We start from the raw sequence: 22,557 nt of genomic DNA, 5'->3' as shown, positions 1-22,557 counted from the left end.
CACCTGTTGGATCTACTTTTCACAAGAACCGCAGAGGATGATAACCTCGCTGTTAAGTCCTTTTAGAAAGTGAACTCGATAATAAATTGGACGAAGGCAATAAAAGAAAAAAAAAAAAAAAAAAAAAAAAAAAAAAGTGTTAAAATGGGACTACTCCTTTTGGCCTACCTTCTTGCGTCCTTCACAAAAGGTAGAAAAAATGATATCATATATGGTGATTTCATTTTATTTAACAATTTAAACGACGAGAAGAATTTGCGTTATTATGGGTCTGAGTCCCTGGACAAGTGCTACTGGTGGTACTTCCTGAGCGAAGACTTCTTCGAGATCGTCTATTTGGAGAAGGATGGTCCTACCAAAAGGAGGAAAGGGGGGAAGGCGGAAAAGCTGATGGGGGTGCAAGGAAGTAAGGAAGCGACGGGAAAAAGTGGTAAAGACGCAGAAAAGGAGCGCCCCCTCCCTTGGGGAGACAAAGGCCCCCCTGGAAGGAGCATCACCATCACGAGCGACGGTATATGCGCAAGCGAAATTCTTATTCTGTTGAATAAAAAAAAGGCAACGTGCAAATCTATATCATCTTTCTTCGTGCGAGTGAATAGCCAAGGGGAGGAGAAGAAGTACATCGCCGTGGAGTACCTTGTCAGTAGTCAACTCTACATGGTAAGCAGCGACATCGTTACGTATAAAAACCAAAATGAAAGCAGAAATGTCTATGTCATTTCGGACAATGGGAAGAAGATAAGCATATCAGAGAGCAGCCATTTTAATGTATTCTTCGATGAGATGTACGTGGAATATGCATATGTTAAGTATGGAAAAGGAGGAGAGCTGGAACTGCAGTTAAAGGCAAAAGGAAAGGTAGGCATGACAAAAGTTATTATAGTGCTTTTGAACAAATGTAAGTCCCTCTTTTTCGTGGCGAATGTATTTGTGTATGAGTGGCTATCCCTGTTACCGAACGGGGTGGACTTTCCGGAGGGGGCCCACGTTCGGCTCGTCCTCAGAAGGGACCATCCCCCAAAAGGCAAAAACAACCATCCTGATTACGAAAGTGGTAATATGAATTATGATAGTAATTCTAGCGATGGTGGTCATTTCTCCTGCACAACTCTCATAAAGAGACACATCCTGCGCATGTCTTCTCTCCGTAGAAAGGCAACAATAGCCGCGCTGTTAAATACCCACGTGGAGGGGAGACAACCCATAAAGCGCAATGTGAGAAACTTATTGTTAATTAACTGCATAAATAATAATTACGTGAGAGAATTCCGAAATGAATACCAAATTCAGCAGAGCTCAAGTTACGATATCGTGTCGGACGAAGTGGTAAAGATTAAGGAAGGCACAAGTGGGAAGAGCCTAGAGATAGTTATAAAAAGTATGCACAGCGGGCAACTTTTCTCATCGCGTGTGAATATCCACAGGGTGGCGAAGAGCGAGCTCGCCTGTTTTGCCTACATCGGGAGGGAAACTCGGGGGAGTGGTACCCCTAATAGAGATACACCCAAAAAGCGTAAACGGAACAACGCTTTTGAGGGAGAAATTGAGCTGATAAAAACGCACTTCTTCTACAAAGAACACTACTACTTGGATGACCTGTACATTGAATCCTTTTTCCAATCGAATGTACAAGGGGGCGAAGGAGAAAAATTTATCTTCCACAGAAAGTACCTCTGCCTTATGCACCTGTATGGAGAGGGAGACGCGAAGCTGCACGGTGTGTACAGAAGAGAGGATGTCAAATTGGTAGTCTCTTCCAGAAGTCAAAAGTTAAGTATCCTCCCTTTGCACCTTTTTCCTGAATATGGGGCTTACTATTTTATGCCAATACGCAAAGGAGGAGAAATCTCTCTCGAGATGACCTACATGGGAAATTATGCGTCCAGAAAAGATGTGTTCATATCATCACCCGTAAAGTGCTACATGAAGGGGAGTGGTCTGTCTATGTCCTCTTTGTTTGTACTCCTCGACGAGACGATTTTTTATCAGTGCTCTGGGGGGAGGAGCGCCTCCACGGCGGGGAAAGGGCATCCCCAAAGTAAGCACCACGGCGGCAAGCATGCTGCAAATGGGTACACAGTAAAGGTGTATAACCGGGATTCCAACTTTGATGTCAGCGTACACAAAGCGAAGCTGCGCATATCAAAAAGGAAGCCTCTAGCCGTGCGGACTGGTACACCTGAAGGGAATAGCCACAAAAGGAGGCACAACAAAGGCATCCAACCCAGTGGTAAAAACAGATTCGATATAATATGTCTACTAATCTGTGATGACACTGATTTAAATAACTGTTTCCTTAGCACTGTATATGTGGGAGAGAGGGTGGTCCATCTCTCAGCTGTAGCCCAGAAGAGTATCATCGAAGAGAACGAAGTTACGAATGTATACATATTTATGCGACTGGGTTGGATAACTAATAAGGTGGAGCGTCCAGGTAGAATGACCTTACTGGAAAGGAGAAAAAATGGGCACTTGAAACGGATGGAAGCTTTACAGGGGGGGACTTCCATCAGCAGCTGTTTTGACGTAGTACACCACCACATGAGGATAAAATATGACAAGAACTACCTCGAAGTGGTCAAGAAACAGTCAAGCTTTCTCAAACTGGAAGATACTTACCAAAAGGCATGCGCATTTTATCAAGTAAGAGGAAAAAAGGAGAAAAGGAGAATTCCACTGTACATGGAATATACAAAAGAGAGGAAAGTACACACCCAAATAAGTATCCAAATATTTAAAAAAGTTAAAGCCATTTTCTGCCATGATTTTGTGTGTAGCAAATTCATAAAATTTGGCCAAATGATTAATCTGATTGTGTATGACGGGTTTGCAGTCAGTCCATACAGGATAACTGTCTCCTCCGAATCTAGTATCCCCGAATTGGATCTTCATTCAAATAGATTCCTCAACGAGAGAAGGGATCTTCCTACTTCTGTTTCCTTCTTCAACAGTTTGTTCATTGCGGAGAAGTTTCAGAATGAATTGTATCTAAGCGAGCAGCGCAAGGAGAATACCCCCCAACACAGAAATATTTTCAGAGGAGAGGTCTTTTACGAAAGTTCGAACAAGCAATGTTTCCCCTTATGGAAATTATACAATAGACGTCTGTTTGAATATGACTTTAGGCCCATGTGGGGAATCTTCGTAGTAGGAGAACGGACAAGAGGAAGTTCCTTCCAAGGAGAGAAAAGATATAACTCCGTTAGTTTCCACACCAAGGGGTGTTCTCCAGCATTTTCATATGAACCCTTTTTCTCCATCAAGGAATACTACAGTATACAGTGCCATAGAGGGAAAAAGGAGCACGTCACATCAAACATCCTGGTAAAAATGAAAACGTGGGATATTGATACCTCGGAAATAGTGACCGAGAACCATTTACCCGTTCATTTCAAGTACCCGTCCTCCATCCAAGTGGCAGTTTTTAGCAAACATGTAGAGAGGCTCCAAGTGGTGGATAGCTCAAACTTAATTCTTTACAAAAATAATGATTACTATGTGAAGGCCTTCCTGGTGGATGAACATGAAAATGTAATTCTTACCAATGAGTCGTTCCGCTACACTTTGGAGGAAGACCCTTCTTCAGGAGACCTTTTCAAAATTTGCTTAAAAGACAAGTCCCGCTACATGGAAGGAACGAATGAGAAAAGGAAAAATGTCATTAGGACGAACAGTAGAATTTTGATCAATTGCAATGACCACGGGGGTAAAAAGGAGGAACGTCTGGGTCTACCCCCAAATGGAATGAACCAATTTATACCCTGTTCAAATGGGGCATTTTTACTTACAGTGGAATATACCTCGCATGATGGTGAAGGAGGAAACGTTTCGCATTATTTTGAAAAATTTGTATCTCTTCACTTTTGCAGCAGAATGAGCATCTGGTATGAAAATCATTTGGTTCTCTTCTTCTCTCCAGATGTTTATTACTCACTACCCATCTGCACTACGGTGGACAGGGATGTATGTCCCATGCACGCACTGAGATACTCCGTCAAGGGGACCAATAGGATCAAGGTTCTGGGTCCATCGGAAGGAGAAAAGCTGAGCAAGGTGAGCGGCCATGGCGACATGACCTCTCTACGCGGGGAAAAAACAGAACGAAGTTTAATCATGGTAAATATGGACAACCCAAAGGACCCACCTAAAAAATGCACGCGTGTATACCTGAACTCTGCCTTTGAAGCGAAAGGAGTTCTGACGATACAAAACCAATTAGTCTACGAAACCGACCACTTAGAGATCCATTTCGCGTTTGCAAAATTGACCAAGGTAAAAGTATCCCTGCTCGTTCGAAATGTAGAAAGAGGGGGCAAAATGGGAGTACCCATGAAAGTCGAATTTTTTGACAAGCATAACAGAAAGATCAATATGCTCCCAAAGCAATTACTACAGGTGAAACTTGTTTATGATTATAATAAGCGGATCGAGATGACCCCCCTGAATTTATACCCAGAGGAGTGGAAAGAACGGGTGGGCCAGTTCCAGACGCCAGAACAGAGTACAACGGAGGAAAGAAAAGCAGCCGTAAAGACAGACATGTTTTTCGAGGTGCGTAGTTCACATGAAGGTAAGTATTACATACAAGTGGAAGTAAAGTACAAATTGGCCAACAAACATATTTCTATTTTGTCAAATATGACGCCTTTAATTGTGTACTCAAGGGGAATTTCACTTTATGGAGGAGGAAACTCCATTTTGCTACATCAGTATCATCAGACCCTTGAGCTCCCCTTCCAATTATGTCACCCGCTCATACATAAAGTTGTGTGCCTTTCGAAAAATGAAAAACTAGTGGAAGTGGAAGGAGTTTTCAAGCTGAATGGTGAGCAGTGCACTTATGTTTGCTCCATCAAGTCGGGTAACTCTGTAGGAAATTCAGAAATTCATGTTTTCCCTATACTTGAAAGTTACTACCAAATTTTTAGCCAAGAAAAAGGAAGGACAAATTTTGAAAGCTTCGAAAAATTCGAAGAAGACTTTAACGACTTGGAAAGCTATTATGATAATTATTTGGAGCATCACAGGAAACGAAAAAAATGTCACAACACAGATGCACATGCACACACTTGCAAAGAAATCGAAGACGAGAAAAAATTGAGAAATTTACTTTTTCTAAAATTTGATGTGACTGTTGATTATGTACGATCCATGAAGCTTTTTAGTGAGGACACAATTTGGTTGACCGCGAATGAAGAGGTAGATACCTTTGCCAGTTTTTACAGCGGAGGGGGGGACACGAGCCCGTTCCTCTCGCTGGACTTTCGTCTTGTTTACGAGCGCACAGGGGAGTTGTTCCAGATGGAGTATTTTGTCAACGATGGGAGTGTCTTGCTGAGTGATGGAAGGAACGATCACGAACAACACCGCCAACGAAATGGATTCATCCCCGCCAGACGCACAGTCGTAACCGATTTGAGAGTATCCTCCGATGCATTCCTATCCATTCAAGCTCGCAAAGAAGGCCGCTTCCTTCTCTACGCGAATTTTACCAAATATAGTCGCGGATCTCACCAGGCTGAGGTCGTCTACTCCCAGGTGTACAACTTGATTGTCCAGCGAAATGGGACCAAGGAGAGTGCTCTCCCAGTCATCCACCTCATGAAGAGCGGAGTGTATAAATTCGATCGAAGCCTTCACTGCTTGACAATTTTGGCAAACTGGACTTATGAGCAACGCTTCCCCTTATCAGCAAAAAAAAAAATAAGCACCGAAAGGAAGGCCATATTGCATAATGCGCATTACTTGAACAAGGAGAAAAATATTTACAAAAAATTTCTCATCAACGTATCGGACATTTCCAGTATGAAGCTGTACAACTATTTCGGCAAATTCATCCCCTTGAATGTTGTACAGTACCTATCCATCCATCTGTATAATACAAGCATGGCAAGAGTTGTGCCCCCCCTGAATGGCAAGCTGTATGTACATGTATCGCATCCGACTGTGTTAACAGTGAAGACGGTTGGCCCTAATCATATTTTTATTGTGCCGCACAAGTTGGGTTGTTCATTTATCCACGTCAATTTTTATTTACACCAGGAGAATCATCCTGAAAAACATCCACCAGATAGTGCGCGATATAATCCGAGAGATTATTTACCCATCCAAGGAGGTGACAAATCCGCCCAAACGTTGAAAATGCACTTGTGCGTCACAAAACGGGTACCAACAAAATATTTTCAGAAAAGGAAAAATTACTACTACCTCAACAGGGTGTACAAACTGCTCGGTCGTTATTCGCTTCGATTTTTCCAACAACCCTACATGTGTGTAAATTCTGTCACAAGAAAGGAAGCCAAGTTAGGAAAAATCAGTGGCGCTGTATTAAGTAAGTCCAAATTTTATCGTGTCTATAAACATTATGACGGAATTTCCATGGTAGTAAAAGAATTCGAAGACCTTTTCCAGTATCCTACAGGTCATCTCTCGATAATTAATGACCACTGTTCGAGCCTGAAGCTGTGAGTTCTCTCCTCTTCTCACGCCCGCTCGTGGAAAGTAAACAAGTTTGTCGTGTATCATCCCCGTCTCGCTGCGTGGGTTTATTAATTAATTTATTTTTATTTAATTTATTTTATTATTATTATTTTATTTATTATTTTTTTTTTTTGTTACCTTTCTTTATATTTCTGTCCCCTCCGGATGACCGCCATTTTTTCGTAATTTTTGCGTTTTATTTGTAATTCCCTCCGATATGCTTCCTCACAATGCTTGATGGCTATGCCCTCTTCGCATAATAACAATTTTAATGTCTACTTTGTGTGAAATAGCCATTTGACGGTTCGTGCAAGTGATAATTTTCAGCATTAGTCCGTTCGGAGCAATAGTGGAGGGGAATGTGCTACAGGGAGAAACCTATGGAGGAGAATATCCATCTGATTCGTACTGTAAAGGGCGTATGAGCATACAATGGCTTGTCCGTCTATGTGGTGGTCGTAGTTTTATGTCTTGCCTCTCTCCTTCTCTTCCTGCTCGTGAGAACAACCACCTTCAGTAGGGTTTCCTAAATGGCCCTTCTCTCCTACTGGGGGAGAGGCATACCGAGGAAGCATCCTCAACATTTTTACGAAAACATCGCGCGTACGTAGGTAAGTACAATGGAAGGTTGGTAGGTAGGCATGCATGCCGGCAGTACTGTAGTCATGTGTACTTTTGCGTGGAGGGGTTATCACCCCCCTTGTGCGCCAAACTGATGCAGAAACACATCAAAAATTATAATGTCGGAAAAGAGGAGGAAATTATTTTCAACCTGTGTCTTCACCGTTGGTTTAATTTCAATCTGAGATACATCTTCATAGATATGGCTAAAAGGGGAAATATGGTGCGTGCAGGAGGATTACCAGTTATGCATATATTTTTCTATGCGTGGAAATGAAGTTACTGGAGTGATATGCCCACACGGAAAAATCTTATCTTCACGCATGGAGAATACCTCAGGGAGAAGAACCTACCTTTTGTTGTGCAAATTCAAAAAGGCACTAAAACAAATCATGGCCGCATTGTCTCTGCTGAGGTTGAGCGGTGTCTTGTGCACACTCCAGGGCACTGCAAAGTGATCAACAATTTAGGGTTTCAGATAGACGTTAACGTGTTCGTTATCCTTCACGATGGAAGGGTCAGTCAGAAGATTAATCCTCCAAAGGTGCAAAAGTCTATAAACAAACGGGTTAAGGCGGAGAGCAACATACTGCACCGCTCAAACTAAAAGCAGGGTAGTGCACGTACTTTCACTTTTGGAGAAAGGGGAATGACCCTCCAGCAGAAAATGACCTTCCTCTTTCAGTTTGGAAAAGTCCTCAAAATTAAAACATTCTAAAGCTGACAAAATATCCTGTTCCGTTTTCCTCTTTAGAAGAAACTTTAAGTAAACATCCCAATTGAGGGATGCACTGAACTCAATTTCCCCTTTGAGAACTTCCTTGGACACTTTCGAACGTAAAATATTTTTTTCACTTATTTTTTTTATCTTCTTACTTAACCTTTTTTTTAATTTTTTAAACTCATTTAACTGAAATGGCAATTGACTTCTCTTCATAGCCATGTTTTTCAACTCAGTGATCAGGAAATTGTTGCATCCAACTCCCCCCACTATGAATAATTCTTTTACATTGAAATGCAACTCTGAAAAGTACATAATTTTGTTAATCTGCGTCAAGAGGTGATTGAAAATATTCTTCTGTAGGAAGTAGGCATACCTGTCTTTTTCGCGCTCGAAGGATTCTCCTTTTTTTAATTCCTCGATGATTTTGCGCACATGGTTGTATATGCCTGAGAAGCTGCAATGGGGCGAGTCGACGTGATGAATGGAAGAGAAGAAAGCGAATCAGAGAAGGGATGACAGATATATCCAGACGACATACAAACAGTATATCACATGGAAACGGCGAAGCATGGCCGCTACAGATGGAATAGCCTTTCTTACGAAAAATCAATTCGGTTATTTGCCGAGAAGGGAACGGGAAAGGGCTGAAATGGATCCGCGCAAGCCTCCCCACTTAGATGCTCCTCCTTCATTCTTTTAATGAACTCTTCTGCCTTCCTTTCAAGGAAGGGACCTCCCCCTAATCCAACCGGCAGCCCCAGTAGCCTGGCAACTTTGTCAATTATGTCTCCAATGGAAATATCGACCGTTTGGGATAGCTTGCATAAATTAATGTCGTTTTTTTTGTTCTTTTGAACTTTGTAAATTTGTGTACTTCCTCCGGAAAGTAATGCGCATATATATCCATCTGTCAAGTAGCTTCTCTGTGGTGCGTCCTCACTATACTGCGTTTTGTGCGAAGAGGAGGTGGTCTTTCGCGTGTAGGCTACGTTTTGTTGTGCCTGACTTTCCACACTTTGGGGTGCCTCTTTGTTCATCTCTCCCCTGAGAACATAATTGCCGCAGTTTAGAAATTTATCTTCGCTCAAAAATTCCATCTTCTGCTTCGTCACATCATTGCTATTAAGAATATGCAGAATGTCTTTCACCTTTTCCATTTGTGTCTTATCCTTTCTGACCTCCTCCGAGATGTGCATGTCGATACAAAGTTCCTTTTCCACTTGGTCTCTTTTTCCTTCCTTGTACTGGCCACTATTCGTGTATGTATTTTTATCGTCGTAGACGTGGAAAAAGAGAGGGGAAAGGACATGAGCAAAAACATGATTGATCGGACTTACTTGTATGCTTCCGTTTTGCTTCTTCTTCTCTCCTATGTAGTTTTTTGCTGCTTCCATACTTTTAGCTATTCCCGGGCAAGCACTGAAGGCGAAACAGCAGATTAGCCTCTCATCTGCAGTCGGGGGGCGGTGCACGCAAAAATGCACATGTGTATGCATATATGTAAGTGTATATAGACAGGTAGGATGGCGCACTGGGGTTGTTCTCCTACCAATTCCCTCGAGAGTCTTCTCCATGTAGGGTTTCAAAAAAAACTGGTTGATGGAGCTGATAAAAAAGGGATACACGCCCTCATATTCGTGAACCACCTTAAAATGAGATATAATAACATTTTTAACAATTTTCAAGTTCGAGTCAAGGATGCAGATGCAAGTATCATCACATGTATTTTCAATTCCTACGATGTATTTCACTTTTTGTGAATCTTTGAACTTATTTCTTTCGGTTAAAATTTTAGGGATTTTTTTATACTGGCATACGTCATAGTGTGTGACACTGTCCTTCTGGACGCGTTTATTAATTTTGTGTACTGTCCTTTCCAAGGTGTCACTAAATTGCCCTCTTTTAATGGTTATGTTGTCAATCTTGTAGGCATAATGTACGTATAGAAGGAGGCTCAGGACGCAAGGTAAATAAATGGCCAGGTTTTTAATCGCATTTTTCATTATTGTCAATTTGGGTTACATCTTCGTCAAATTATTCCTCCTATCTGTATGCTACACACATGCACATACATGTTCTGTTTTTATTAAAATGGCGCAGTTGTTTCTTTGGCATTTTTTTCCAGTTCTTATATATTTTTTTTTTTTTTTTTTGGGAGGGAGGAGGTTCACATTTTTTTTTCATTGAGGCATTCGCCACAGGGGTCACTTTGTTGATTTCTTAAAACTTTTTCGCTTTCCTGCCAAATGGGTATTTTATGTATTTTCAGCCGCGCTCGACAAGCTTATTTTATTTTTTTTTTCTTCTTTGATTCCTTTTAAGGTTTATAAATTATGATCGTACATTTGAGCCATCATTCTTTGCACGGATGACACTTTCCCAGATGGGAAAATTACCCAGCGTGATTTTTTGAAAGGTATTTCATTATTATATTTTTATTTATTATTTCTACGTCCTCAAAATATTTATCTTAGAGAATCACCTGTTTCGCAAAATAGAAGTAGCACCCGTTTCGGCACATGTAACACATGCCACTTTGCTGTGTAATTAAAATTGTATGCACAATTTTTGCAACTTTTTTTTTTTTTTTTTTTTTTTTTTTTTTGTGATTCTAACAAAATGGTTGAAAATAATGCGCCATTTAATATGTTGACCATGTCAATATTTTAAAGCATGTGTGCACTTCTGTGGTTTCGACTGACTCCTTTTTGTAGTTTTTTTTTTTTTTTTATCCGTCCAAAGTGGGGTTACAGCGGCTTAGTTGTTTTCAACCAATTTGTTCTTTACAAGTTTACTTTTTGAAAGAATAGTAAAATGGGAGCGCAAAATGGCCGATTATTTTCCCGTCTTTTACATGGTCCCATGTCGATACGTCCATCGTGGCGTGCAGCTTTATTTAAAATGGAGTAACGTCGTGTAGTTTTTTTTTTTTTTTTTTTTTTTTCTATTTGGTATCTCACCAAAGGAAAACAGAAAAGGGAAATCGTATCACTCAATTGGGTCTTTTCCACGTTAAGCAATCATTAATCCGCGGTGGAGACGTGTTTTCATTATTACAAGTAACATTCTCGTCGAATTTTTCATATGGGTGTTTCTTTTTTTTTCTTTTGGAGAAATTGGTATATGGACATGAATAACCACACCACATGTTTAAAAGGACAAGCACGATTATATAGGTATGTGTAACACCGTCTAAAATGAAATAAAAATTGGACAGTGCGCAGCACCTTTCCTACTTCGATCTAGCTAAAATATGTACCTAGGTTTTGCAGCAACATACAGGATGTACCTTTTAAAGCTACCTACATTTTGGCTATTTTTTTTTTTTTTTTTTTTTTTTTTTTTTTTTTTACATAAACGTCAACGTAAAAAAAGGAAAAAAAAAAAAAAAAAAATGGCTAGCTAATCTGTTGCTTACAAATGGGGAGAATAAAAAAAAGAAAAGAAAAGAAACTGTTCCTTCCTAAGTACCACGTTTTGGTTAAGTCTTTTCCACTTTTACCACAATTTTACCTATTCGCTTAGTCTCTTGTTTAAAACATTTGACGTTTTAAAAATTGTTCTCACATTCCTTTGGAGTATCTTTTGGCAAAACTGCCTACATTTTTTTTTTTCACAGACGCAACCTCACTGCGAAAATTTTTTTTTTTTTATAATGAATCCTCTGAGCATTTTCCTACTGTCTATTTTTTCTATCAAAGCAGCCCTTGTGCTCGCCATTTCGACGCATGAAGTTCTGAATGACAAAAGAATTGAGTTTAAAAATAATGCCAAACGGATTATCAATGAATCATATTTGGTGGATAAGAATGAGAAGCTGTTGGGAAGTTCGTTGAGGACATACAAGTACTACTTGATAAAAAGTACAACTGAATTTAGGGCTATCTTCATTTTTGACGATTTAAATGTGAACAAAGCGGCAGAGATAGGAATACGCAATGATCAACACGAAGCGGACATCTTAAATGTAGAAGAGAACGTGAATAACATTTACCCTCTGGATGAAATAAGCACATTTAATGATGTCCTATACAGAGAGAGAAAAATGTTCAGCCTGGAAACTGAATATTCCACCACAAGTTATGTACTAGCGAAATTTGTATTTGACGTGAACGTCGAAGAAGAAGATGAAGAGGACATCATGTCTCTTTTAATTGAAACAGAATTGAATATGAAAAAAAAAAAATTGGACGTTATAACGAAAAAGGATGGCGATGCAGAGCAAGGGGAAAAAGTCAACAGCAGTGATATAAAGTCGGACTACTCGCAATCAGCTGACTTGTACAAGAAGAAACATCCACAATCGTTTACACAATTCATTGGACTGCTGGTAAGTATAGTGTCCATGGCTACCTCCATCTCAGGTGCCATTTCAGCTGTCGCGCCAGCTTTTTCAGGCACGCCCAGCCCCTCCCCCCCCGAATTCTTGGGGGATGAAGCATGGGTACTGCCCACCTATGAGCAGAGAAAAATTTCCAGGGGGGAAGGCCCCAAGGGTAGGGAAGGTAGGGGCGCTCGAAAGGAGGAGGACGACTACTATGATGATGACTATTATGATGATGACTACTACGAAGACGACTACTACGAAGACGACTACTACGATGACGACTACTACGATGACTATGGTGGTGACTATGACAATGAGTACCGCTTCTAACATCAAAGGGGCATGCGTGACAAGGTGCTAACAACTAAAAAGGTGGAACAGAACAAAGGAGAGGGATACTTAATATGAATGAAGACCTCAAACCGGAGTGCGACAAAATGGATTTACGCCTCAGGGGGGAAGGGTTAATTTTCACCATGTTGACAGTTCTGGGCAGCGAAAATATCATGCCGCGTGGGACTCTCCAACACCAAAGCATCATAAAATACGTGCGCACAGAGAACAATTTTATCCAGTGAGGTTCTTCAAATACATTTATGCGAATACTTTTTACTAGTGTGGGGCAAGGAGGATTACGTTTTTTCTTCTCGCATTTGTTCGTTTCTTTGCCATAACATTTTTATATCTCATTATATATATATATTTTTTTTTTTTTTTAATCAAATTGTTAACCTGTGTGAAGTAGACTGGTTGCACTTAAAATTGTGTCTGCACTCCTGCGGGTTAAATCCTAACAAGTGCTTCATTTGCGTAAGGGATAAATGGTCCCATTGTGAAGTCTCAAAATTGCAACGGCGTCATCCGAAACGGTGGAAAAAAGGAAAATATAAATTTTGCTCATTATGACCCATGCATTACGTTTATGGGGAGATGGGGATATTCCCCCTTGCATGTGTGAGGGATGGTCATCTCCTGAAATGGAGTTCACGCAGACAGGCACGTTTTCTTAAGCAGGTGTGGAGATTTGTGTGTATGCTCTCCTGTTTCCTTTTTACTCCTTTTATATTTGGGGATGTTTTTTTTTTTTTTTTTTTTTTCATCCCGTCTTGTTACTTTTAAATTAAAAAAAAAAAAAAAATTTGCATTATCGCAGGTTTCTATAATGAAGGTCTTTTTTCAGGCAGCACTTAATTGTGTCAACGCGAAACGGAGGGGAAAGACGAAATGAGAGATAAAGGCAGTATACCTCTTCGCAACGCTTAAAAGAAAAAATAAATAAGAGAAAAAAAAAAAAAAATTACTCACAAGGGCAGATATATGCACATTAAAACATTCACAGTGGAGACATCATTGCTGCTTCTGTGGGTAAGTGGCAAAAAAACTTCGAATCGTTACGCGCTACTTTTTGTGAGGTCTACCTGTTTGTAGACGCGAAATGGCAAAATGGGGTTTGCGTATTTTTCGAAATTCCTCAACTGCCAGGGTTAATCTGTTTAACACATTTAATCATTGTAACACTCAAAGGATCAGAAAAGAAGAGTTGTTCCTTGTCCCGCTTTTCAGGTGTTACATGCATGATGCGGGCTTGATGCATGCATGCAGTTAGGCCTCTTTTTTTCTCTCCCTGCTTCCTTTTTCTCATGTCTTATGTGTAACAAAAATTTGTAGTGAAATTACAGATTAATTCTTCCCTCATTTTTTCAAAAAAAAAAAAAATGCACTTAACATTTATAAGAGGTTAAAATGTGTATGTTGTTTTTATTTCCCCACCTTCTATTTTTTATTTATGCTTTTCCACATTGTTTTGTTACGTCATTGAGAACATCGAAAAGAGGTTTTAATTTTTGTCTAATTTTTAGCTTCTTTTTCGTGTTCACATGTGTTTTGTTAAATTGTGTTAACTGATTAAGGAGAAAAAAAAAAAAAAAAAAAAAAAAGGAAAATCCGATTTGTTTCTCCTTTTCCTTTTTAAGCAATCCGTTTATCCTTATATTTAGTAGATACCACATTGTCGTTTCGTGAAGGAGTGAAGGAAAGTAACCCCTCACACACACGCACATGAACATATTGTTCTTGCGCATTCAGCGTCCATTTGATTGAACATTAAGAGGTGAGAATGTTACTTGAATGGTGGACGCTTAGAAAGGATCCTAAATTGTTTATATGCGTATGTCTACAGATTTGTGCACCCCATTAACTGTTATCTCTCCCTTTGGGCCAACACTCTCACCCCTTTTTTTTTTTTTTTTTTTTTTTTTTTTTTTTGCAGAACTCTCCATATTTAACAGCATCCTGTAGTAAACTTGCAATTCTTATCCTCAGGAAGGCGTTATTTGCGGCATTGTCCGGAAAGGCACTGTGGGAAGAAGAATTTTGATCGTTCTATAAGGGATGTATAAGTGATTGAAAGGGAAATCCCAAATAGGAACTAGCTATAGCCACGATTTGCAACGCTCTATAACCACACGATATAGGTGCGGGAAAAAATGCGCTAGGCTAGCAAACACCAACGTGCAACTTAAGAAAAAAAAAAAAAAAATGAAGCCAGGAAATATAAACAACTTGTTAGCCATTTGGTGTATCATATTTTCCATCTATGAATACGGCTACGTGGGAAGCCTCCGAATCGGGCTTCGCAGAAACTACAGTCAGAGCCGCAACCCTGATCAGTATGGGGAAAGCGAAGTGGACTTCCGAACAAGTGGACAGCTAAGGGACTTGGGAAAGCACGCAAACATTTTATATAACAATATTTCATACAATACCAAAAACGAGGCTTCATTTCTTAATCAGAAAAAACAACTTGATGATGATGACGATGACGACCTAGGGGATTTATACATCGACGATGATGATGATGCGTCTACCGCTACGGGAGGTATGTTCACGCAGCCACACTGCACCGTTGCGTGTGCTTCATTTTTTCCCCAGCAAATGGATTTACCCTACGCAGTTTTACCTGTGCGGCAAAAATGATTTAAAAAAATAAAATAAAATAAAAAAAACATTTCGGTTTTCAGTCCCTTCGATGGAGCGAGACCATAGTGTACGTGTAGATGCATATATGTACGCATGTGCTTATTCACGCGCACCACCCTCGAACATATACGCAGGCGGCTCTGCAACGAGTGACGACGATGATCTGGAACTTCCCGACAAAGACGAGGAGGGGGACGAAGATGCCAAGAACCAGCAAATCAGTCAGGACGACGCAGAGAGTAGCGGTAAAAAATAAATAAATGAAAAAATAATTTAGTCTGCACGAGACAACAGATGTGTGCAACTACACAGGCGTACACATTACGGTATACACACATATATATATGCGTAATTGACTACCCCGCAGGGAGAGAAGAAGGACTCAAAAAGAATGTCAAACTGAGCAAACAGGAAAAACTCATAGAAGATAAAAAAGAGCAGACGAATAATACCTTTAAGAAGTATCTCTTCAAGGACGACGATGAAGAAGAGTCGAAAAAAAAATTATCAGGAAAAAGTAAATCCCGGGACTCGAACTCCTTAGATGACGATAATGACAAGGATGACAGTGGTGATGATGATGACAGTGAGGGAGATAAGACGAGATCCAACACTAGGGACGCAATGAAGAAGGATTTGAGCGTATTTCCAGGCATGTACTTTGCAGGAATCGGATATGATTCCCTCTTTGGAAACCCTTTGGGTGAATCAGACTCTTTGACGGATCCCGGCTATAGGGGACAGATTATTCTGATGAACTGGGAATTTAGCAACAAAGGTGTTGCGAACGACTTGGCTACTTTGCAACCATTGAATGGATGGATCCGAAAGGAGAACGCCTGCAGTAGAGCAGAATCGGTACGTTTGTCCGTGCCCATGGCGTGTCCACTTTTCTACATTTTGGAGAAATGGACAAGGGGTAGCACCCGGTAGCAGTTGAGCTGAACGGTCTCGGAAGAAGTATCCCCAAAAGGGTCAGATACAAAGGGCACCTCCCCCAATGCATGCGCCTTTTCTCACTATACCCATTTTACCACCACGCCTTTAACAGATCAAGGAATGTAGCAGCATTTCGGACTACACCAAAAATTTGACGGCGGAGGCGAGCGTGTCGGGAAGCTACATGGGCTTCGGAGCCTTCTCGGCATCCACCGGGTATAAGAAGTTCCTCCAAGAGACTTCCAAGAGGACCACGAAGACGTATTTGATCAAGTCCAACTGTGTGAAGTACACAGTTGGCCTTCCTCCCTACGTGCATTGGTAAGTAGTCGCACACCACTCTCCCCCCCCCTTTCTTCATTGTGTATGAATAAGGCTTACTCACGTCGTCGCACCAGTAGGCCTCCCTTACCGAGGACCACAACTGGAAGAATCTGTGCCGCGGAAGAAGAGAAAAAACTGCTGAATGCTTACTCCATACGGGAGCGTATATTCGTATTGACACAATAAATTTTCTTTTTTTAACTTTGCAGGGAACAGACGACAGCCTTCAAAAACGCAGTCGATGGACTGCCGCCCCACTTTATAGGCCTAGAAGCAGAGAGCGAATGTGCCTCTGATGTCTATGAGCAGAAGAAAACATCCGAGGAGTGCGAAAGTGTCCACGCGTGGATTACATTCTTCAAGACATATGGCACGCATATCATTATGGAAGCACAGCTGGGTACTTGAACGATGGAGAGAGCAGGCGGGTTATCGGTTTAGAGGCGTAGCGGCCAGATCGAACGGAAAAAGAGAAAAAGGAGGGAAAATAAAAAGACATTCCCCCATTCCACGTGCGCATACCTGCGTACACATATGCTGAAGAGACTTTGGAAGCATCACACAACGCACAACGCACAATGCACAACGCACAATGCACAATGCACAATGCACACATGGTTCTACGTGCCCCCCACTTCCCCCCAATCGCAGGTGGAAAAATCACAAAAGTCGTCCGCGTGGAAAACACCTCGGTGAACCAAATGAAAAAGGACGGAATCAGCGTGAAGGCGCAAGTAAAGGCGCAGTTTGGCTTTGCTAGCGTAGGCGGGTCGACAAATGTCAGTTCCGATAATTCGTCCAAAACGAACGAAAACAATTACGAGATGAGCGAACAACTAGTTGTGATTGGAGGGAACCCAATCAAGGATGTCACGAAGGAAGAGAATTTGTACGAATGGTCAAAAACTGTATCTACGAACCCAATGCCAATAAACATAAGGCTGCTACCAATTTCAACCATCTTCGAATCGGACGATTTGAAGAGCTCATACGAGAAGGCCCTCATTTACTACACCAGGCTGTATGGATTTTCCCCTCATGACACGATGCAGAAGGACGAGAAGGACATAGTTAAGATTGTAAGTGATCATGAGAGGGGGAGGTATATTCGTATGAAAGTAGCACGTGTGTAAATATGTGAGACAGAAAATATAAACACATCCTATACATTTCTTTTTCTATTTTTTTTTGTTTCCCCTTCACCACAGCTGACCGCTTCGACGACAGTCACCAACATTGGCGCACCCCCCATAAGCGCAGAATGTCCACACAACATGGTGGTCTTATTTGGCTTTGTAATCAGGCAGAACTTCTGGGACCACACGAACAAATTACGTTCATACGAAATGGAAATCTGTGAATCTGGAATGAGTACCTGCACGTCCAAACAGGGAAGTACAAACAAGTATGATGTGTCCTACACGTATATCGAATGTGGTGCCCAAGCTTTACCGTTCATCGAGCAGGTGGTCAACGTAAGTGGTACCACTTACAACTCATTGAAATGCCCAAATGATTATTCTGTTTTGTTTGGATTTGGAATGGCTACTTCTTCTGGCAAGCACCAATCGGCTCTCTACACGTATTTCACTCCTTGCCGACCAGGTCAGCGAGCACCCCACGAGGGGATCCACGCACGTACATATGTGGATCTATGCACCCTATTAAATATGCATGAGCTGATCTATCACACAGTGACACAAACAGTACCACAACGTGCACGTAAACATATAAGTTTTCTTTTCCCCTCCCCCCTTTTTCCCTTGTGCCCCCACATTATGCATAGGCATGAAAAGCTGCTCCCTAAACATGAACAACCAAGATGACAAGAGCTACATATATCTGGTCTGTGTAGACGCAACCATATGGACTGGCTTGAACAGTCTGTCGCTGATCGCCAAGGATGATTTACACACGCCTGTTAACAAGTACAAGCAATTTAATGATGGTGAATTAATTGTTACATGCCCTTCGGAAGGAACCATATTGACGGGATTTTATGGTGAGACCCATACCTCCAGTCCTTATGTGAAAGCACCCTTTGGAAAATGTGCCAAGAGTTTAAAGGCTTGTTCAGTTCATGGCTGTGGACAGGCAATCGGCATGCACAACTACAGAACGTTGTTCGTGGTGGCACTGTGCAAGAATGACTAGTACTGCGCATCTGTGTTGTATTTTACTTTTTTTTTTTTTTTTTTTTTTTTTTTTTTTTGCCTTTTTTTGTCACTCCTTTTGTCTCCCTTTTTTTTTTTTCCTTTTGTCTCCCTTTTTGTTTTTTCCTTTTGTTTGTTTTTTTAAGAGGAACCCAGCTTCTCCCTCACTCACTCCCAATGTTGGTGTTGCTTTTTGCGTTGCGCTGACTCTTCGCGACAACTTTTCCATATGATGAATTTTTTTTAAAAAAAATATGCAAAAGGTGAAAATGCGTTCGTATTGGCCACTTGGTGTGCCCTACTTTGGATAGCCTCTTCCCTCACTCCGACATACATATACCTCCCACATAAACACAATGCGGGGTTAATGTGACGAAACAATTTGACAAATCTATCCACTGACCAAGCCCCTTTTTTTTTCCCCTTCCAAATTGGGAACCACGCATAAGGCCCTCACCCATCATAGGGTGTGCAGTAAAACTAGCAAAAGGAAAGAACGTTGGCACTCAACGGAAAAGGAGAAAAAAATACTCACATAAAGCGAAGCGAAGGGGATCACAACCCCAGTTTTGCATTTCTGCCACTGTCACCACCACCACAACCACCCCCGTTTGTATAACAACTCTACGAATTTAAAATTTTCTTTTATTCACAAAGGTCTTGCCTTAAAGTTTCACTCAAAAAGAAAAAAAAAGTCATACACACAGGGGCGAAACTGCTAACAGAGTCGCGTAAAGAAAGACAAAAGAAAAAAAAAAAAAAGAAAAAAAGAAAAGAAAAGAAAACATGAACATACACTAAGCATGGACATTACAGCATGAACAAAAAAAAAAAAAAAAATACTCGCACCGCCGCAAAACGGTAAGAAATAGTCGTCTCCAAAGTAGTCTCCCCGTGGGTCAACTATAAACCTTGGCGGAAGCGCACACGCACAGAGACACAACTTTTTCACCGATCAACCACTTCGCACTTTGCACTTCCCACATTATTTATAAGGCCCTCACGAATTGTCCACGAAGACGCTGTATGAGTAGACATTTCTGGACTCGTTCTTACACAAGTCGACCGCCTTAATTTCATCCAAAATCCATGTCCCGGCCATGGAGCCCTTAGGGAGCAGGATCGTGTGCGTCACCTCCTTGTAATCCTTTCCTTGAGGCAAGAGGGTCCTGTTCACGTGGCTTGAGTGCGTTCCTCCATGAGGATCTCTCAGATGCACGTAAACGTAGAACACCCCAGAGAGATCATCGTACACGCCAAAATTGACGGTAACTTCCGTCTCTCCGTCGTGCTGATCATTAGCTGGTTTGCTCGTAACCTTAACCCCAGTGATAGTGGGCTGAGTTCTATCCCTGCGAGGGGAGCTCCTCAAGTCAGCATAGTACTTGTTCGAAGTCACATTCAAAATGTTCTGATTTCCGGCATCATCTTCTACTGCGAACTGGCGGAGGTAGTACCTACTGCCTACACAGTACTGGGGTATATGTACTGGATTCATAACTTGAAAACATTTCAAGTTAGAAACATTTAGGTTGGTATGTGCTTTGCACGCTTCTATATTGACTTGTCGGAACCCACTCGTCGCTATGTCACTCACAAAGTAATCCCTGTCAATTACATCAACATTAAACTCCGCGTCGTATGACGTGTAGGTGTGATTCCCATAGGAATAGCTTTCACTATCCATAGATGCGAAGTTTGTGAATGTTCCTCCATGAATCTTCAGAGTCGTGTCTTCCAAAACGAGCATACTCAATCGGAGAAGAGAATCTTCGGATCCACTTCCATTATAGGGGTAAATCTGAACAGAGTTTACCAAGGGGATAGGCTGCTCAATATCTTCATTCTGATTATTCACATACATGTAGAGGACCATCGATCCCAACCCTATGTAACGCTTTATCTCGTTCTCTCCGGTGAAAGCCATTGAATCGACTACCCATTTCCCTTTGCTCTCTGTGGAGTTAACTTCAAACTCAGCGAATAACGAAAAGCCACACTGGGATCGGTCTGCTGTATGGAAGAAGACATCTCTGAATGTTTGCTGCTCTGAAAAAAATCTTGCATGGGCATACTTAGCGCACCCTTTATTCCCCTTAGAGGATAGCAACTCCACATGTATTTGTACCTTCTTATTTTCTGAGGGACTTCCCTTAACTTCTAAATGTACCTTTTTCACTTTTCCTGGATAATAAAAGGTTTGATTGCCCAAGTTGATAACTTCAAATTGATGCTTACCAGATGTGACGTAAAAACTACCACTGAAGAGGTTGTTCTTTATCCAGGTGTACTTTTGAGTAGCCCTCGAGTTTAATAATCTTGGGTTCAGAACAAACGCTGCTATAGACTCTGCGAAATCTTCTCCTGGTGTTTTATCATGGGCGTAGGCAGAAACGAATGCGATTTCATTCTTAGTGGCCCATTTACTAGGGGACAGGGGGTCTTCGTACCACTGACCTTGAGTTATCCACTCTTTCCTTAATTCACTTGACATCGTGTTGACGTAGATAAAGTGCCCTATTTCGTGGAGAACTAAATGAGAAATGTCTTTATAATTTATAAAGGCCGATTCCATAAATTCGATGAAGGAATTTCTGGAGGGACCTGCAGGGAAGGCAACTGCGGGAGCTGTTGGGTACATTGGATGTTTCAATCCATTTTTCCTTCTCGCCAAATATTTAAGCCCCTTAACTTTTTGAAATCCCTTTGGATATTCATCCCATGAAGTAGCCAATTCCACCATCTCCTCCACGTTTTGACTCCATGGTTGGTAATCATCCTTTGAATACCCTGTGACTTCTTGCACTTCGAGAGGGTTTCTCTCAGGGTCTAACAGATGAACACCATGCTTTTCCTGAAAGTAGTTAGCGAATAGGCTATAATCATCTGCAAGTATGGTTCGGATTAGTACCTTTTCCAATCTCCTTGAGTAGTAGTACCCATTACTGCCTGAAGTCTTCACCTGTTTCTTAGAATATTCAAACGCACTACTAGACACACGTACCGTCTTGGAGTAGGTTGCATCATCCTCTTCAAAATTCTCTACGTCCATGTCAAATGCTCCTAAATCTTCGTGCACCAAAAGCCATCGTTGGTGTTTCCTTTGGCGAGCTCTCTCCTCCTTATCGTACGCCACTAACTGAACACATTCGGGGAAACCAGACAACACGTTTAACAACCTGTCTGAATATTCAGAACCCCAATACCCTATCAATTCTATTCCGTAAAATGTCTTCAAGGAAGCTGCAGCTGCTGATGAGTCTAGCTTCAATTCGTTTGACATATCGTGTCCATGTGTCCATCCAGCTTCATCGTTATGAACAACATTTATATGTTCCAACGGAATGGAAGAGTTGGACTGAAGTTCCCACTCGAATATAAACAAATTGGAAACGTTCGGATAAGGAGTTACCTCAAGGAAGTCACTAAAATCTGAATTTACAAACTTGCACTTAGAACAAGGAATATTCAGCTTAATAGCACTAGGTGTTAAGTAGGTTGATCCAAAGGTACGTAAGTAGTACTTTCCTCCATGAACAATAAATTTGAATTGAGGATTCTCAGACGTCAAAACTAGCACTTCCAAAGAGTCGAAGTTATTTGAGTACTGTGCTCCTAATGCTATCGATATTGGGTTTCCATCTTCTATCCCTCTGACCGATCCCGTAATTACATACGTAGTAGCTGGATTACTTGGGGGGGAGTGTATCATCTCTCTATCATGCATTAAATTTGATAACGTGACTGACGTTTGCATAAAAATGGCTTTTCCAAGGGGGCTATTATCATCGTCTACAATTAAATTTTTTTCTTTGATGTGGCTTAAGGGGCTTCCTCTGTTCTTGGGGGCGGTGCTCCTACCAGCCGCTGCGTCTTCTGAGAATCTCAAGTGCTTGACGTTGTTATCTCCGCCAAAGTTCCTTATGTTGTACGTCTTGGTGACGCTTAGAATGGCAATCCACAGGGCAAACAACGCGAACGGGTTGAATTCCCTCATGATGACAGACAAA

The 22,557-nt window shown here is 41.3% G+C and overlaps 5 protein-coding genes across 5 annotated transcripts; 3 read left to right on the top strand and 2 right to left on the bottom strand.

Annotated features, from left to right (window-relative positions):
- Positions 1-144: 144 nt before the first annotated feature.
- PKNH_0307000 (conserved Plasmodium protein, unknown function) lies at positions 145-6,468 on the top strand (the record flags this gene model as incomplete). The annotated part of the gene is made up of 1 exon (XM_002261013.1): positions 145-6,468. The coding sequence occupies one exon, from the start codon at positions 145-147 to the stop codon at positions 6,466-6,468; it is 6,324 nt and encodes a 2,107-aa protein (XP_002261049.1).
- A 703-nt stretch (positions 6,469-7,171) lies between these two features.
- On the bottom strand, positions 7,172-9,828 carry PKNH_0306900 (tRNA N6-adenosine threonylcarbamoyltransferase, putative; the record flags this gene model as incomplete). The annotated part of the gene is made up of 5 exons (XM_002261012.1): positions 7,172-7,307; positions 7,455-7,548; positions 7,729-8,279; positions 8,426-9,275; positions 9,375-9,828. The coding sequence occupies 5 exons, from the start codon at positions 9,826-9,828 to the stop codon at positions 7,172-7,174; spliced, it is 2,085 nt and encodes a 694-aa protein (XP_002261048.1).
- Positions 9,829-11,480: 1,652 nt separating this feature from the next.
- On the top strand, positions 11,481-12,482 carry PKNH_0306800 (conserved Plasmodium protein, unknown function; the record flags this gene model as incomplete). The annotated part of the gene is made up of 1 exon (XM_002261011.1): positions 11,481-12,482. One exon carries the CDS (start codon positions 11,481-11,483, stop codon positions 12,480-12,482), a length of 1,002 nt encoding a protein of 333 aa, XP_002261047.1.
- A 2,208-nt stretch (positions 12,483-14,690) lies between these two features.
- PKNH_0306700 (perforin-like protein 1) lies at positions 14,691-18,548 on the top strand (the record flags this gene model as incomplete). The annotated part of the gene is made up of 8 exons (XM_002261010.1): positions 14,691-15,030; positions 15,266-15,376; positions 15,499-15,989; positions 16,183-16,391; positions 16,604-16,794; positions 17,046-17,473; positions 17,603-17,999; positions 18,181-18,548. 8 exons carry the CDS (start codon positions 14,691-14,693, stop codon positions 18,546-18,548), a joined length of 2,535 nt encoding a protein of 844 aa, XP_002261046.1.
- A 999-nt stretch (positions 18,549-19,547) lies between these two features.
- On the bottom strand, positions 19,548-22,544 carry PKNH_0306600 (uncharacterized protein; the record flags this gene model as incomplete). The annotated part of the gene is made up of 1 exon (XM_002261009.1): positions 19,548-22,544. One exon carries the CDS (start codon positions 22,542-22,544, stop codon positions 19,548-19,550), a length of 2,997 nt encoding a protein of 998 aa, XP_002261045.1.
- Positions 22,545-22,557: the final 13 nt, after the last annotated feature.

Source organism: Plasmodium knowlesi (genome assembly GCF_000006355.2).
Source record: "Plasmodium knowlesi strain H genome assembly, chromosome: 3".
Taxonomy (NCBI): domain Eukaryota; phylum Apicomplexa; class Aconoidasida; order Haemosporida; family Plasmodiidae; genus Plasmodium; species Plasmodium knowlesi.
Note: the sequence above shows the minus strand (reverse complement) of the source record. Positions and strands in the feature narration are given on the sequence as shown.